The sequence below is a fragment of the Physeter macrocephalus genome, chromosome 5, assembly GCF_002837175.3.
Source record: "Physeter macrocephalus isolate SW-GA chromosome 5, ASM283717v5, whole genome shotgun sequence".
In the NCBI taxonomy this organism is placed as follows: Eukaryota; Metazoa; Chordata; class Mammalia; order Artiodactyla; family Physeteridae; genus Physeter; species Physeter macrocephalus.
In genome coordinates this window covers 43,375,188-43,391,544 of record NC_041218.1, presented here as the reverse complement: position 1 = coordinate 43,391,544, position 16,357 = coordinate 43,375,188, and the positions used below count along the sequence as shown (strand labels likewise).

The following is a 16,357-nucleotide window of genomic DNA, read 5'->3' as shown; positions in this document are numbered from 1 at the left end:
AAACAAGCAGAGGAAAGCCAATGGGAAATAATTTACCTTTAACAGATTTTCACTAAGGGAAATTCAAAGGACGCACATCAGAAAAGAAGAAATTGAAAGGAGGAAGGTGTGAGAAGCAAGAACAAATGCTGCATATAGAAACTAGGAACATGTGGATAAATCTAAGGAAGATTTGACAACAGAAAATAACAGTGATGACTGCTGTGGAGGGGTACTAGAAGTACTAAATTACGGTAATAATTACAAGATGCTAGGGGCTGTTTTGAAGTAAAGTGTTCTGAAATTCCTTGTACTGATCAAAAAGAAGAGGAAAGATATCAATTAATTTTAGACTTGATCGAGTTAGATATGCATGTTAACATTTTATCATTAACCACCAAAAGAATAGAAATGGAATATCTACCTTCCAAGTTAGTGCCAGTGTGGGAGGGTGGCCAAGGTAAGAAATAGAAAATTTTCCCCAAATCCCTATTTCTTTTGTTTCTTATATTCTCATATGCCATAGTTTCTAATCTCCTCACAGTTTTGGTGACACTTTTATAGCCAACATATGTTATATCTACATATCCTTCTTAACTACTGGAGCCTAATAATGTATTTGATATTCTAGAACTGTGTAACCAATTTAGAGAAGACTATCACCTTTTGGGTAGCTCTCCCAATGAAAAATACTAACTTTTAAAATGTCTTAGTCTTGTGTAACATTTTCCATATTTGAAAAAAGCATAATAAATACAAACTATTTTTTAAACTAGAATATTTTAAAGCCTGTTAACATAATATAAAAGTAATCCTTTCCCTCAAAATACTGATGAGCTTATGTATTTTTCCTATGTGGCACACATATATAAAAGTACATAAAAATTTCTAGATAGCTTATAGAACACTTATAAAGTGGATATTCTTGTAACTACCATATATCATTGAAACAGAAAACTGATCACACCCTGAGACCTCACTTGCCACCCCTTAAAAGACAGCCACTATCCTGAGTTTTGTGATTACCAATCTAACTGCTTCTACATACATATCATACTATCATTTAATCTGTATTTAAACGTTATACAAATATAAGTATGCAGTATTTTTTAATTTTGTGCATGCCTTGATTCATTCAACATTATATTTGTAAGATTTTTCCATGTTGATGTTTGTAGCTATAGTTCATTATCATTGTTGTACAGTATTTCACTGTATTAATAAACCTACAATGTGTACACTTCTCTGCTGAAGGACATTTTAAGTTGTTTCTAGTTTGGAGCTACTACAAACAATGCTGCTATGTTCTTGTATATATTTTCTAGTGTACATAAAAGAGTTTCTTAGGCATATTTACTTTAAATTGGAATTGCTGAGTTATAAGGTATCTATATCTTCAAATTAGTAGATAATGCACACCATTTTTCCAAAATAGCTGTACTAATTTATATATCCACCCACCAGGGTTAAAAGTTGCCTTTGTCAATCTGGTAGGTGTGAAATGGTATCTCATTGTGGTTTAAATTAGTATTTTCCCCATAATTAATGATGGTGGTCAATTTTACATATGTTTATTGGCAATCTGGAATTCTTCTGGGAAATGTCTATTCATAAATATTTTGTCTGATTTTCAGTTGGGTGGTCTATCTTCTTAGTCTTTGTCTATCCCCTAGAATATAAATTCCATGAGGACAGGGATTGTTTGTTTTGTTTTCCTAGCACCTAGAATACTGCTCCCAGTCACAGTAGGCATTCAATAAGTATTTGTCAAATTAACGAATGTAAGTCTGGATACCACATTGCGTACATGCTTTGCAGTATCTTTTCCCAGCTCCTGGCTTATCTTTTCATTCTATTATATCTTCAGGAACTTAAATTCTTTTCATCAAATTTATCAGTTTTTTTCTTCATGGCTGGACTTTTGTACCTTGTTTAAGAAATCCTTTCTTACCCCCAAGTTACTGATGATAATCTTCTATATAACATTTTAAACATTTTATAATTTTGTCTATCACATTTGAGTTTTTAATCCAACTAGGATTTGTTTTTCGTAAGTTCTGACTTCGCTTTGTTCCATATGATCTCCCCATTATTTCAGCACCATTTATTGAGAAGCCTATCCTTACCCACTGATCTGTAATATCCACTTTGTCATATACCAAGTGTATAACAATATACATTTCTGCTTCTGGGTTCTACTTTATTCCAGTGATCTATTTGTCTATCTCTATGCCAATATCACATTGTCTTATTTACATTAGCTTTATAATACAGAAATAATTAATGAAGTAAGTTCTCACATTTTCTTCAGGATTGTCTCAACTATTTTAGGCCCTGTGCATTTCTGAATAATTTTAAAATCAGCTTATCAAGGTCAACAAATTTTATCAAGATCACAATTTTTCACTGATTCTGTGCTAGGATTTTTATGCTGAAAACTTCCAAAAACAAGGGGTATATATATATATTAATCTCTATAGAAACATAAACCTTATGAAAACTCAGTAATTGTTGAAAGATTAAATCTAGATTTTTCACTTTTAATGTTGTGCAGTTCAAGAATAACATTGTAAAGAAATCTGATGATTCAGTTAAAAATGTATTCTGTTGTCAAAAACAAAATCTGACATAAGTGTCTTAAATAATATGGATGCTTATTATATCATTCAACAAGAAAATAAAAGATAAGGGTCTGTTGGCATTGGTTCAGCAGCAGAAGGATGTTAAGGCAGACATATGTGCTATGTTTATGGCCTTTCCCTCATGATCACAAAATGACTGCAATAGCTCCAGGTATCACATCCAGGTAAAAGCAGGAAGATAACAGAAAAGGGGCAGCTGAATCTAACCTTTTGCTAGAAAGGCAAATGCTTTCCTGGTGTAACCAAATCTGATTTCACCTTCTTTTTCACCAGAAAAGCTAGCTCATATGGCTCTGCCAACATGCAATGGAGAGTGGGAAGCAGAATACATGATTGTCATAGTTAACTTCAACCTATCACCTGAAATTGGGCACCCTGCTACCCCAAACAAAATTGTGATGCTGTTATCAAGAAAGATAGGCTATCAAATGTAAGTGTCTGCTAAAAGTGATATACATTTTCTTTTACTGCTTTCTTAATTTCACATATACAGAGATGAAAATTAGAAATATTAATACTTTGCTACTAATGCCAACCAAAGATCCCCTCTAATGTTATAATAATTTTACACATGATCTAGAGGTATTTTCACTAAAATCTTTGTTAAGGAATCTTAATTAGCTTAAAAAATATCCCCATAAGGATAAAAGAGGGGCCTTTAAGATATTGTTTTAGCGACAGCTCTAGTTTTTGGCTGCATATTTGGCTCAGCTTCTGAAAAAATAAAATCTAAAGGTTTCCTACTATTAGTCAATTAATCTTGTTATTTATCCTTTTGATTTAATCAACAAACGTCAGAAAGTTCTTATTATCCCACTGAAAGATCTTTTAATAGAGTAGTCTTACCTCAAGTATGCACCATATATGAAGAACAATCCCATCATTATTCCATTTAAAATAAAAATCACACCAACATAAAAGGAAGCAGGGTCTCCCAATCCTTTAAAAAGACACAGATTATTCAGTATTTAATGAATAAATTACTATACAGCAATTGGGCATAATTATCTCAGTGCTTTGTAATCAAGAGCTAGTGAATTTGCTGAAAGCTTTGCTGCTCAGACTACTGCTCTATTTAATAGTTACATTAGTACTTTCCCCATCCATGAGGCATTATTAGTTACATTTATAATTTTCCCTATTGAAGTGTTGTTATAGTGTAACGATTAGTTGGTGCTTCATTTTATTTAGGTGATACTGCTATTGTTCCATATCTAGAACTGTCTGTAGAGCCATTTGATAAATTACAAGCGAAAATCCATTGCATTAATTTTATCTTTTGCTAGGCTCTAGGATGAGTAAAATACGGCCCCTGACTTCAAGGAGCAGCTTTAGTCTGTATGGGATAAATTGATCCATTATCATGTATAGCCAGGACCTTAATACTTAATATATCCTGTGTATAAAACAATACATATATATATATATTAACACACACACATAATCTACTAGGTACTTTGCAATCATCATCTTGCATAATACTCAGAACAAATCTTTGAAATTACTTGGTATGAAAATATGTTTTTTAATGGTTGAGAAAACACAGAAAACTTAAGTAACTTGCCAGAAGTTATTTAGCTGTAACTGGTGGAGCCAGGATCTAAAGGCTGGCCTTTCTGATTTCTTCTTCTTCTCTGATCATTCCTTTTCAGTCTGTCCTAGTAACTTTTCATCCTTTTACACACACCCCTTCAATGTTGGACCACCTTAGGCTCTGTCATATACCTTCTTCTTTTCTCAGTCTGCATATTCTCCTTAAGGAAATTCTTCCACTTCCATGGTTCCAATTATCATCTATATACAGATGACTACAAGTCTACCTTCAGATGAGAACTTTCTTCTTATTCCTGTAGATATGTATATGAAGGTAGCCACTTGACATCTACACTTTGGGGTCTCTCAGGTACCTCGAATTAATAGCAATTCAAACCTGCTACTTTTTTTTTTTTTTTGCGGTACGCGGGCCTCTCACTGTTGTGGCCTCTCCCGTTGCGGAGCACAGGCTCCGGACGTGCAGGCTCAGCGGCCATGGCTCACGGGCCCCAGCCGCTCCGCGGCATGTGGGACCCTCCAGGACCAGGGCATGAATGCGTATCCCCTGCATCGGCAGGCAGACCCTCAACCACTGCGCCACCAGGGAAGCCCAAACCTGCCACTTTTAAAAAATGTTTCTTACCACTTTGAATGGAGGGACTCAATTAAGCCAGAAACCTAACAGTGTTACATAAATTCATTCTCCTTCCCCTTCCCCATCAAACAATTACCAAATCTTGTCATTTCTCCTTCCAGCTATCTCTCAAATCCATTCATTTTCCAGTTACCTTTCCTGCAATCACTTACTGAGAGCAAAACAGTTTCCTACCTGGCCTCACTGAATTCACTTTTGTCCTTTACTAGTGTCTTTTCCATGTAACTGCCAAAATTGTGTTTTGAAAATAAAAATCTGTCAAAATTCTTCAATGAATACACATAAAATCCTTAACTAGTAAATGGTCCTTCATTGTCGGACCCTTGCTTACATTCTAAGCATCACTTCACACCATGTTTTCTTCTCTCTCTGTTCTAGGAAGTCTAGCTTTCTTTCAGTTCTCCCTTGCCTCAGGACTTTGGAAAATGCTGGTTCCTATTCTTGAAACACTTCTAACCTCAGCAATCTTATTTTCCTATTTGTAACATCCACCACAGTTGTAACCACTAACATCCCTCTTATGTTGCAAACTCTATGAGGGTAAGGCCCCATGTTTACCCAGTTTATCTTGGGGTCCCAAGTGCCAACACTAACCTATCACTTAGTGGCAACTTAATAAATACCGTATATGTACATACATAAGGTGATTTTTTCCCATCCCTCAGAAAAGTTTATACCTTCTAAGTTGGTTGAGGCAGTCTCTCAATTCCTTTAGTTTGTACAAAAAAAAAAAAAAAGTCTAATTCCCCTCAAATATCTTCTACCAATGCTGTTTTAGACCATGGTTATAAAGACCATCTGAGGGAATCAGTAAAAATGTAAGGGAAACATGGAAATACAAATTTAGGATATATTCTGAGAACTGAATGTTACTGTACACAAGTCAACAAAAATATATTTATAAAACGTAATGTTCTAGAGAATATGAAGAAATAAAGAAAAAACAACTACGTGTTATGCAAGTAGATACATGTGATTTCAAATAAGAGTTTCAAGGAAGAGCATCATGCTAAGATTGTAACAGTGCTAAATTGCAAACATCTTAAATGGAAGTGACAATTACAGATCCTAGAAAACTGTTAGATGATTCGAAAAGCAGTTCTTTGACAAAGAAACTGATGTAGAAGATGTATATGAAGAGTTTGATTAGAACTGTTCATGGACTGTGAGAGCACAAAAACAGCAGAATTTCTAAAGTAATCTATTATATATATGATTTTTAAATATTTATGCATAACTAAATTTTTACATTATTTATGTTAACTATTACAGGTAGAACTGTGACTATTTAATCTACATCCCCCAAATTTATATATTCAAGCCACCTCAAAGCTTTTTTTGTACCTTCTGAAATGGAGGAATGACTTGTAATCAGTATGGCCTTATACACTGGAGTATATTAATACTCAAATTAAATTCCAAATTAATACTCTTATTAGCAAGTACATTGCCTTCTCAGAAAATTAAAGGGTAAATACACTTTTAGGTGAATCATTTCTAGACTGTTTTTAAAGAAAAAAATCACAGTAGTTTATAATAATTCTTAAAAGAGTCATAACATTATGTTTATGTAAACATTAATGACAATACAACAGCATTTTAGGAAGAAACATGCCTTCACAGCTTTGAACTTCATTTAGAGGTTCTACTCTGGTCACATTCCAGCAGGTCTTTGTTTCTAGCCCAAATAAATTCATTATTCCCACAAATGTGCGATACCAGAAGGCTATAATCACCTACAAAAGATAAAATCAAAAAGATAATAAAGAAAAATTCAATATTTTCTTAATCAGAATTTTTCCAAAATACCATTTTATGATGGTTGCCTTTAACATTATAAACTTTGATGAATTTATTTAAATCATTTCATGTGGGAAACAGTCATTTAAAATTTTATACACACACACTATCAACTAAAGTTATGTTATTACTGAGTAATGCACATCTACAAAATTTATGCTGTGATCAACATCTCTGTCATATACTCTTGTAATCAACTCTAACATAATTAACAGTAGCTGTAAAATCAAGCATGAAGTACATAATTATGATAATTAAGAGCAAAATACAAAGATTTACTGAAGTATTTCATAACATTTCCCTTAGGTCCTTGAACTTATTCTCTTCATAGTCTAAAAACCAACTCATAGTCCATAAAACGAACTGCACATGGAATAATAGCTCCTGTGCCCATTAAAACTCTGACTGAGCAGATTTAATTAACCAGTACTTCCCAACCTGAAATCTACTTTAAAAAGTTTAAAGACAGGGAAAATAGCAAGAAAAAAATTACAGACAAAATGCTCATTGCCTGGGAGATTTTTTAATAAATAATTTTATACATTTGGGAAAAATAATGCAAAATCATTGGTGAAAAGTTAAAAAAAGAGGAGTTCAAAGGGAAACTAAAAATAACCTAGAACTAACTACTTTTACTATTTTGGTGATCATCCTTCCAGTCTCTCCCTAGGCATAAGAAACATGTAGCTAGAGTTATTCATTATGTAATATTATGTATTATAAGATGTTAATGTAATATACATCACTAAACAATGTCATAAACACCGTTTCATATATAATATTATTTACTATTTTATCACTTAATTTTATAAGATGACATTCTGCTTAAATTTATAACTTCTATTCTTGTGTATTTTTCATACATGTACAAAAAATTTCCACATTAAATGTATGTGCAAATTCTAGAATTATACTCCTTTCTGAGATGTCGTTTAATATAGTAGAAAAGCATGACTTTGAAGTCAAAATAGAACAAAAAATTCTGACTCTGCAAGGTATGGTTTCTACGGTGTGAAGTAATCCTTCAACCTCTGAACCTCAGCCACCTCATCTGTAAAATGAGGTTAATATCAATAATAACCATCTTACAAGAGTGATGGGAGATTAGAGCTTATATATATAAGTACTGGCATATAGAAAGCATTAAATGCCTTTGTCTTTTCAAAATACATTGTTTCAAACTTACACTTTTATTTATTTATTTATTTATTTATTTATTTATTTTTGTGGTATGAGGGCCTTCCTCTGTTGTGGCCTTTCCCATTGCGGAGCACAGGCTCCGGACGCGCAGGCCCAGCGGCCATGGCTCACAGGCCCAGCCGCTCCGCGGCATGTGGGATCCTCCCAGACCGGGGCGCGAACCCGGTTCCCCTGCATCGGCAGGCGGACGTGCAACCACTGCGCCACCAGGGAAGCCCCAAACTTACACTTTTAGATGAGAAATTCATCTTTAGATGAAAAATTAATCTTGTGAACACAAAGTATGGACATTTACTTCAACACTTAAGTACTATATAAGGTCGCAAGCAAATGTAAATCTGCATATTGTATCTATGCAATATGAAAATAAGACTGGACGAGTCTTTGTTGCCTGTCATTTACATGCTTTCAAGCTTTAAAAACAAATGAACTATATTACCATGATTACTTTTTCAAAGCATCAAAGAAGCTGAAAACTGTGCAAATTATTCAATAAATATTTTTAATAAGTAAAAAGAAAAAAATTAGCTAATGTTTTAGAGACCATACTGTTGGAAACTAGTGGAACAAGAAACAGAGATGTAATGACATAAAGTTCCAAAAATAACCAAAAACTAAAAATAATACTTACCAAACACTGGAAAAACTGGGCCTAGTCTAATAAGCTAAGTCCTTATCTTATATACACAGAGTAAGTCAACGTTAACTAAAGTTGAAGATTCAACAAATAGGTTTTTTTTTTTCTTTTTGAGTTTTCCATTTACACTAGAATTAGACAGATAATCATTAGAGGAAATATGGTCAGACTGCCTTTGAAAAGTAAGCCGGGATATAGAGAAAGCTGCTGCAGAAAACTGCTTCTTTCATCTTAGATCTTAGGTAGGTCTATACTATACAATTGTTACTACTACAAATTACATTGAAAAGTACTTATAGAAATATTTTAAAAAAAGAAAGAAATTTGGGAAACCCGTAAGTACTTTGAAATTAAGTAACAATATTTAAGTATCCAATGGATCAAAGGAGAAATCACATGGGAAATTAGAAGATCACTTAAACTAAATGAAAATGAAAAAAAAGTCAATATTTAAATAATGTAAATTTCCTATTCCTACAAGTACAACTAGAACTCCTGCGAATAATATAAATCAAACACAAGAAGACCCTGAAAGGTAGAGAAAAGAAGGCAAACCAGATAGGAATGTCAGGGCCCAAGGAATGACATGGTAATAGGTTCCCTGGACTTTCCCTTTGCCTTATTTTCTCAGGTTTGGAGTTAAAGATACTTTGATACTTGATACCAAAACCAACGAAGAAAGTACCAAAAAATTAAACCACATACTAATATCCCTTATAAAGACAGATGTAACAAGCCCTAACAAAATATTAGCAAATAGATTTCAGCAATATATAAAAATAATTACATGCCATGATCAGATGGGGTTTATTCCAGGGATGGAAGACTATTTCAGTATGAAAAAATGAATGTACTCAATCATATTAATGGAACAAAGAAGATAAATTCCATGATCATATCAATTGGTGCAGAAAAAGCATTAGAAAAAATTCAATACCCATTCTGATAAGAACTTAGAGAAAAAACTAGGAATAAGAGAGGAACTACCTCAATCTTATAAAGGTCATTTGCAAAAAAACTTACAGCTAACTTTATACTTAATGGTTAGAGACTAAATGCTTTCTCCCTAAGATCAAGAATGAGGCCTGGATGTCCACGTTCACCAGTCTTAATAAACATAGTACTGAAAGTTCTAGCTAGTGCAATAAGGTAAATAAGAGAAATAATAGACATACAGATTAAAAGAAAAAAATAATACTCTATTTGCATATTAAATGACTCACTATGTAGAAAATCCCAACATATGTATAAAAAAAATACTCCTAGAACTAATAAGTGAATTCAGCAAGATTGCAGGGTAAAGGATAAACATACCAAAAAAATCAACTGTATTTCCATGTAGCAATGAACATGTGGGCATCAATATTAAAAATACAATCCCCTTTATCATCATTTTAAAAAACATGAAATACTTAGGTGTATATTTATCAAAACACATACAAGACTTGTATGCTGAAAACTACACAATGCTTTTGAAAGAAACCAAAGAATACCTAAATAAACAAGTGACATACCATGCTCATGAATTAGAAGACTCAATAGCAAAGAGGTCAATTCTCCTCAAATTTATTTACATGTTTAATATAATTCTTATCAAAGTATCAATAGAATTAGATATAGAAAACATTATTGTTAAATACACATTAAAAGGCACATGAACTAGCTAAACCAATTTTGAAAAAGAATGAAGTGAGAGAAATCAGTTTACCTAATCCAAGACTTATTGTATAGGTACATTAATCAAGACTATATGGTTCTGGCAGAGGGATAGACACATAAATCAATGGAAGAGAGTAGGGAACCCAGAAATAAACCCATAGAAATATGCCTAATTTATTGTCACATAGGTGCAAAAGCAATTCAATGAAGAAAAGATGGCCCATTCAACAAGTGGAAACTATTGGACATCTACAGGTAAAAAACAACAACATAACCTTTACCCAAGCCTCACGTCTCACATCACATAAAGAAATTAATTCAAAATGAAATGGATCACAGATAGAATTCTAATTGCTTTTAGAAAAAAACATAGAAAATATTTAGCATCTAGGGCTAGGCAAAGAATTCTTAGACTTGACACCAAAAGTATAATTCAAAAGAAGAAAAATTGCTAAACTGGACTCCATTAAAATTTAAAAATTTTCTTAGGCAAAAGACTCTACTTAAGAGGATGAAAAAACAAGGTATAGACTGGGAGAAAATATTTGCAAACCACATACTTGGCAAAGAAGTAGTACCTAGAATATATAAAGAACATCCTAAGATTCAACATTAAAAAAAAAAAACCCAATTAGAAAATTAGCAAAAGACATGAAGACACATTTCACTGAAGAGCGTATACAGATAGCTAATAAACACAAAAAAGGGGCGTTCAACAACATTAGCCATTAGGTAAATGCACATTAAAACCACAATGATAAATCACTACATTCTGATAAATCAGAATGGCTAAAATAAAAAGTAGTGACAACACCCAATGCTGGAGACCCTGTGGAGAAAGTGAATCACTTATACATTCCTGGTAGAAATGTAAAATTGCATAACCACTCTGGAAAACAGTTTGGCATTTTCTTATAGTTTGTTCCTTTTTTATTGCTGAATTGTATTCCTGGTATGAGTGTACCACAGTTTCTTTAACCATTCATCTGTCAAAGGACATCTGTGTTGTTTGCAGTTTTGTGCTACAATGTATAAAGCTACAATAAACGTGTATAGGTTTTTGTGTGAACATAAATTTTAATTTCTCTGGGATAAATGTCCTGGAGTACAATTGCTGGATTATATGGTTTACATGTGTAATTTAAAAACTGGAAATAGGGGCTTCCCTGGTGGCGCAGTGGTTGAGAGCCCGCCTGCCGATGCAGGAGACACGGGTTCGTGCCCCGGTCCAGGAAGATCCCACATGCTGCGGAGCGGCTGGGCCCGTGAGCCATGGCCGCTGAGCCTGCGCGTCCGGAGCCTGTGCTCCACAACGGGAGAGGCCACAACAGTGAGAGGCCCGCATACCGCAAAAAAAAAAAAAAAAAAAAAAAAAAAAAAAACCGGAAATAATTTAATATCCATAATAGGGAAATATACAAATAATTTTGGAATTCATAAAATGGTTAAAATTAAAGAAAAATAAATATGTACATACATTTTCAAAAATTCCAAAATAAAATATTGAGGAAAAAGTTGTAGAATGATATGTTCAGTATGAGAACATTTATGTGAAATTACAAAAACACATAAAACAATCCTTGAAAAAAGAACTGGATAGATACACACATCAAATTCACGATAATGATGCTTGTGAGAATGGGAAAGGAACAAACTTAACTGGGAAGCAGAACAAAGATGACTTTAACTATTTATAATGCTTTATTTTAAAATATCAGAAGCAAAAACGATAAAAGAATAGCATTTATTTATTTATTGTAGGTGGTTGACCACACATATTTGCACATTATTCTATAGCTTCTGCAATTTTAAACATTTTAAAATCAAAATAATAATAATTTTTAAAAGCTATAAAATATGAAGACAAATAAAAAGCAAGACTTTTTAACTAATCTGCTGGATTCTGAGATAATTCAAAAATAGTTCTTACCATTCTGTCAAGTCAGCATTTATCTTCAGAGTTCACAAACTGAATCTACTATTTTTTTTCTTCTTTTTTCCAATTTCTAGAATTTGAAGACTATCATAAAATTCATACTTTTTTTAGTATTGGGAAGTATTCATAGATTTCTAGCTATATCACTAAATAAATCTTGCCTTATTAATGTATCCCCAAGGTCACTATTCTACTTGTCACTGTCACTGTCCCTTCATGTGATCAGTATGCCCAGCCACACGGTCTCTAAAGCCAACAGATGCAACTGACAAAGGACTAATCTCCAAAATACACAAACAGTCCATGCAGCTCAATATTAAAAAACAAACAACCCAATCAAAAAATGGGCTGGAGGCCTAAACAGACATTTCTCCGAAGAGGACATACAGATGGCCAACAAACATATAAAAAAATGCTCAACATCACTAATTATTAGAAAATGCAAATCAAAACTACAATGAGATATCACCTAACACCAGTCAGAATGGCCATGATGAAAAAATCTACAAACAATAAATGCTGGAGAAGGTGTGGAGAAAAGGGAACCCTCTCACACTGGTGGTGGGAATGTAAATTGATACAGCCACTATGGAGAACAGTATGGAGGTTCCTTAAAGAACTAAAAATAGAACTACCATATGACCCAGCAATCCCACTACTGGGCATATACCCTGAGAAAACCGTAATTCAAAAAGAGTCATGCCCCACAATGTTCACTGCAGCTCTATTTACAATAGCCAGGACATGGAAGCAACCTAGGTGTTCACTGACAGATGAATGGATAAAGAAGATGTGGTACATATGTACAATGGAATATTACTCAGCCATAAAAAGGAACGAAATTGGGTCATTTATAGAGACATGGATGGATCTAGAGACTGTTTTTTGAGGGAGTGTGTATTACAAACTATGTGGCCCTTTATTTTTTAGGAAGGAAAGCAGGAAATTGACGATGAGGTAATATGAAACAACATGCTTTTGTTAATCTTTGGAATTTAACTAAACAGCACTTTTAGTAACCTAATAAAATCATTATTCCACATGCTGGAATAATGCACTAAAGTAATCCTTTTTTTAGGACACAGCATTTGTGTCATGAACAATAGTCGGTTCACATTTAGTTAGCTTTCACTTTGTGCAGAGCTTCACTTCTGACTGAAGCAAGTCAGAGAGAGAAAAACGAATACTGTATATTAACGCATATATGTGGAATCTGAAAATATTGGTATAGACAATCTTATTTACAAAGCAGAAAAAGAGACACAGATGTAGAGAACAAATGTATGGAGACCAAGGGGGAAAAGGGTGGGTGAGATGAATTGGGAGATTGGGACTGACATATATACTATTGATAATATGTATAAAATAGATAACTAATGAGAACCTACTGTATAGCACAGGGAACTCTATTCAGTGCTAGGTGGTGACCTAAATGGGAAGGAAGTCCGAAAAAGAAGGGATACATGTATACGTATAGCTGATTCACTTTGCTGTACAGCAGAAACTAATACAACATTGTAAAGCAACTATACTCCAATAAAAATTTTTTTAAAAGAAGCTATTGTACTTACATTTGTATCTATTTTGCTTTTGCCCTGACATTACTTTTATCAAATCATTCATTTATTGCATTTTATAAAAACAAAGAGTAGGTAATTTGATGAACACTGATTAAAGAATGCTTCAATAATATCTTCCCATAACATTTTCTCTGCTGATGTTTTGTAATATATGGTCTTTGTAAATACTGCAGTAGCCATGTACTGCTTTTCACTGAGACTTGCTTGGGGAAAAGAAGAGGAATTTAACAGGATATATTTTTGCTAGAATTAGAAAATAATAGATTGAGGTTTAAAAAAAAATAAAGCCAACAGACCATCTCCATTGAGAATCCTTCTTGGCTCCTTCCCATTTGGCCTATTAAGCTGGTCATTAATTCCATACTAAGGTTCTATTCTTTAAGTTCATGTGAGCATAATTTCTGGGGTTTTTGAATTTAGGAGAGGAACTTTTGATATACTGCTCAACTATAAGGACACATACAATCAATAAACTTTAAAATCCCCTCCTTCCTATAACATCATTGTGCTTACTATTTTTATCTGATAAAGAAGAATCCCTCTACAAATATTTGTCCCCAAATATTGCTTACCTCTGGATAAAGATGGAAGCGTTTCACTGTATTAATTACAAGGGGATATTCAGTGAGCCTGTCATTCATAATCATCCACAGTCCTTCCAAAAGTGAAGGTGCTTCGATAATGGTTTTGAAGTAGGAATAATAAAGTCCCTTTAAAAAAGTAGAAATTGTCAATGTAAGTAAAATTTGAAAATATTTATAACTCTTTTTAGAACAATTTACTCTGAAAAAAAGAAAAGGATAGATAATAAGACTACCTAATTTCTCCTTGCTAGTGCATTCTTGGATGCAAAAAAGGCATACATTTTCAGGTTATCACTATACTATTCTTTCATATTTTCTGTAGGTTTGAAAAAGAGTTAAAGGGATGGTTAAACATTTTAAGGAGCTTTTCTAACCACACCTTAAAATATGTAAACAATATATTTTTAATTTTACCAAGCCTGATTTTACCCCCACATTATGAGATGCCTAGAGGTTGAGATCTGATGATTCTGGCACAAACAGAGATAACTTCATGCCTTTGTACATGCAGAACTTTGCATAGAGAAAACTACTTCTTTTTCTCCAACTCTTAAGAAATAACCGTGACTACAAGAACATTAGATGGAACTTCGTGCTTTCATCTTACTTCCTAGTTCCATCTATTGGCTCTGTACAAAGTGAAAGCTAACTATTGTTCATGACACAAATGCTGTGTCCTAAAAAAAGGATTACTTTAGTGCATTATTCCAGCATGTGGAATAATGATTTTATTAGGTTACTAAAAGTGCTGTTTAGTTAAATTCCAAAGATTAACAAAAGCATGTTGTTTCATATTACTTCCTCATCAATTTCCTACTTTCTTTCCTAAAAAATAAAGGGCCACATAGTTTGTAATACATGCTCCCTCAAAAAACATTAAAAGCAATTTTCAACCCCACACTCATTCCTGTTTCATACAACTATAGGTACTTTATTTTTGATAGACTAAGCAACACTAGTGACTATTAAAATTAAAGATCTGGGGGGCTTCCCTGGTGGCGCAATGGTTAAGAATCTGCCTGCCAATGCAGGGGACACGGGTTCGAACCCTGGTCCGGGAAGATCCCACATGCCACGGAGCAACTAAGCCCGTGCGCCACAATTACTGAGCCTGCGCTCTAGAGCCCATGCTCCACAACAAGAGAAGCCACTGCAATAAGAAGCCCACGCACCGCAACGAAGAGTAGCACTCGCTCGCTGCAACTAGAGAAAGCCCACGTGCAGCAATGAAGACCCAGCACAGCCAAAAATAAAAATATATTTTTTTAAAGTAAAAAAAAATTAAAGATGTTTTAGCTGATGTCTGAAAAAGCATTTACTCGTAATTTTGATTAGTAAAATAAGTTCATATAAGGATCTTTCCCTTTTGCTTATGAGAGAAACAAGGCAATACTACAATGAAGATACTTAATATGCATGTCTATACTTAGATAAATAGAAAACATATAAATTTTTATTAATAACAGTTATTATTTTGGGCCAGGTACTGTGCTATGTGCTTCATTCATTTTCATCTTCCTTCATTTTCAGTAAAACCCTGTAAGGCTGGCATTATTCCCAGTTAACAGATGAGACTGAGAAACAAAATTAACTTACTAGCCATTACGCAAGAAAGCACAGAACTTCTATCTGAATCTAGTGATCTATCATCAAAGCCCAGACTCTGCCACAGCTATGCTCTTTATTTAATATTTTATATCCTGTCTTTGGAAATAATACCTATAATAAAAATTCAAATGCCATACAAATACTAACACACCCAATTCTTCAAAGCTTTAAGTGGCTATACGGTGAGACTTAAAAGGCATTGGCTGAGATACCTAGAGTAGGAAGATTTATAGAGACAGGAAGTAGAACAGAGGTTACCAAGCAGCTAGGTGAGGAGTGAGTGTGAGTGGGGAGTTAAGTGTTTAGCAGGTACAGTCTGTTTGGGATAATAAAGTTCTGGAGATGGATGGTGGTGATGGTTGCACAACTATATAAGTGTATTTAATGCCACAGAACTGTATACTTTAAAATAGTTGAAATGGTAAATATTGCTAATTTTTTTAATTAAAATTTTTTATTTATTTATTTTTTTTTTATTATTTTTTTTTTTTGTGGTATGTGGGCCTCCCTCTGCTGCGGCCCCTCCCGTTGTGGAGCACAGGCT

The 16,357-nt window shown here is 33.6% G+C and overlaps 1 protein-coding gene across 1 annotated transcript in view; it reads right to left on the bottom strand.

The window, feature by feature from the left end:
- DPY19L2 (dpy-19 like 2) overlaps nucleotides 1-16,357 on the bottom strand; it is a 94,870-nt gene that overhangs the window by 71,201 nt on the left and 7,312 nt on the right. The window contains exons 4-6 of the mRNA XM_007128292.4: nucleotides 14,194-14,331; nucleotides 6,425-6,545; nucleotides 3,468-3,561 (exon numbers count right to left, since the gene is read on the bottom strand). Coding sequence (XP_007128354.2) covers nucleotides 3,468-3,561; nucleotides 6,425-6,545; nucleotides 14,194-14,331 — 353 coding nt within the window. The remainder of the gene's footprint in view (nucleotides 1-3,467; nucleotides 3,562-6,424; nucleotides 6,546-14,193; nucleotides 14,332-16,357) is intronic.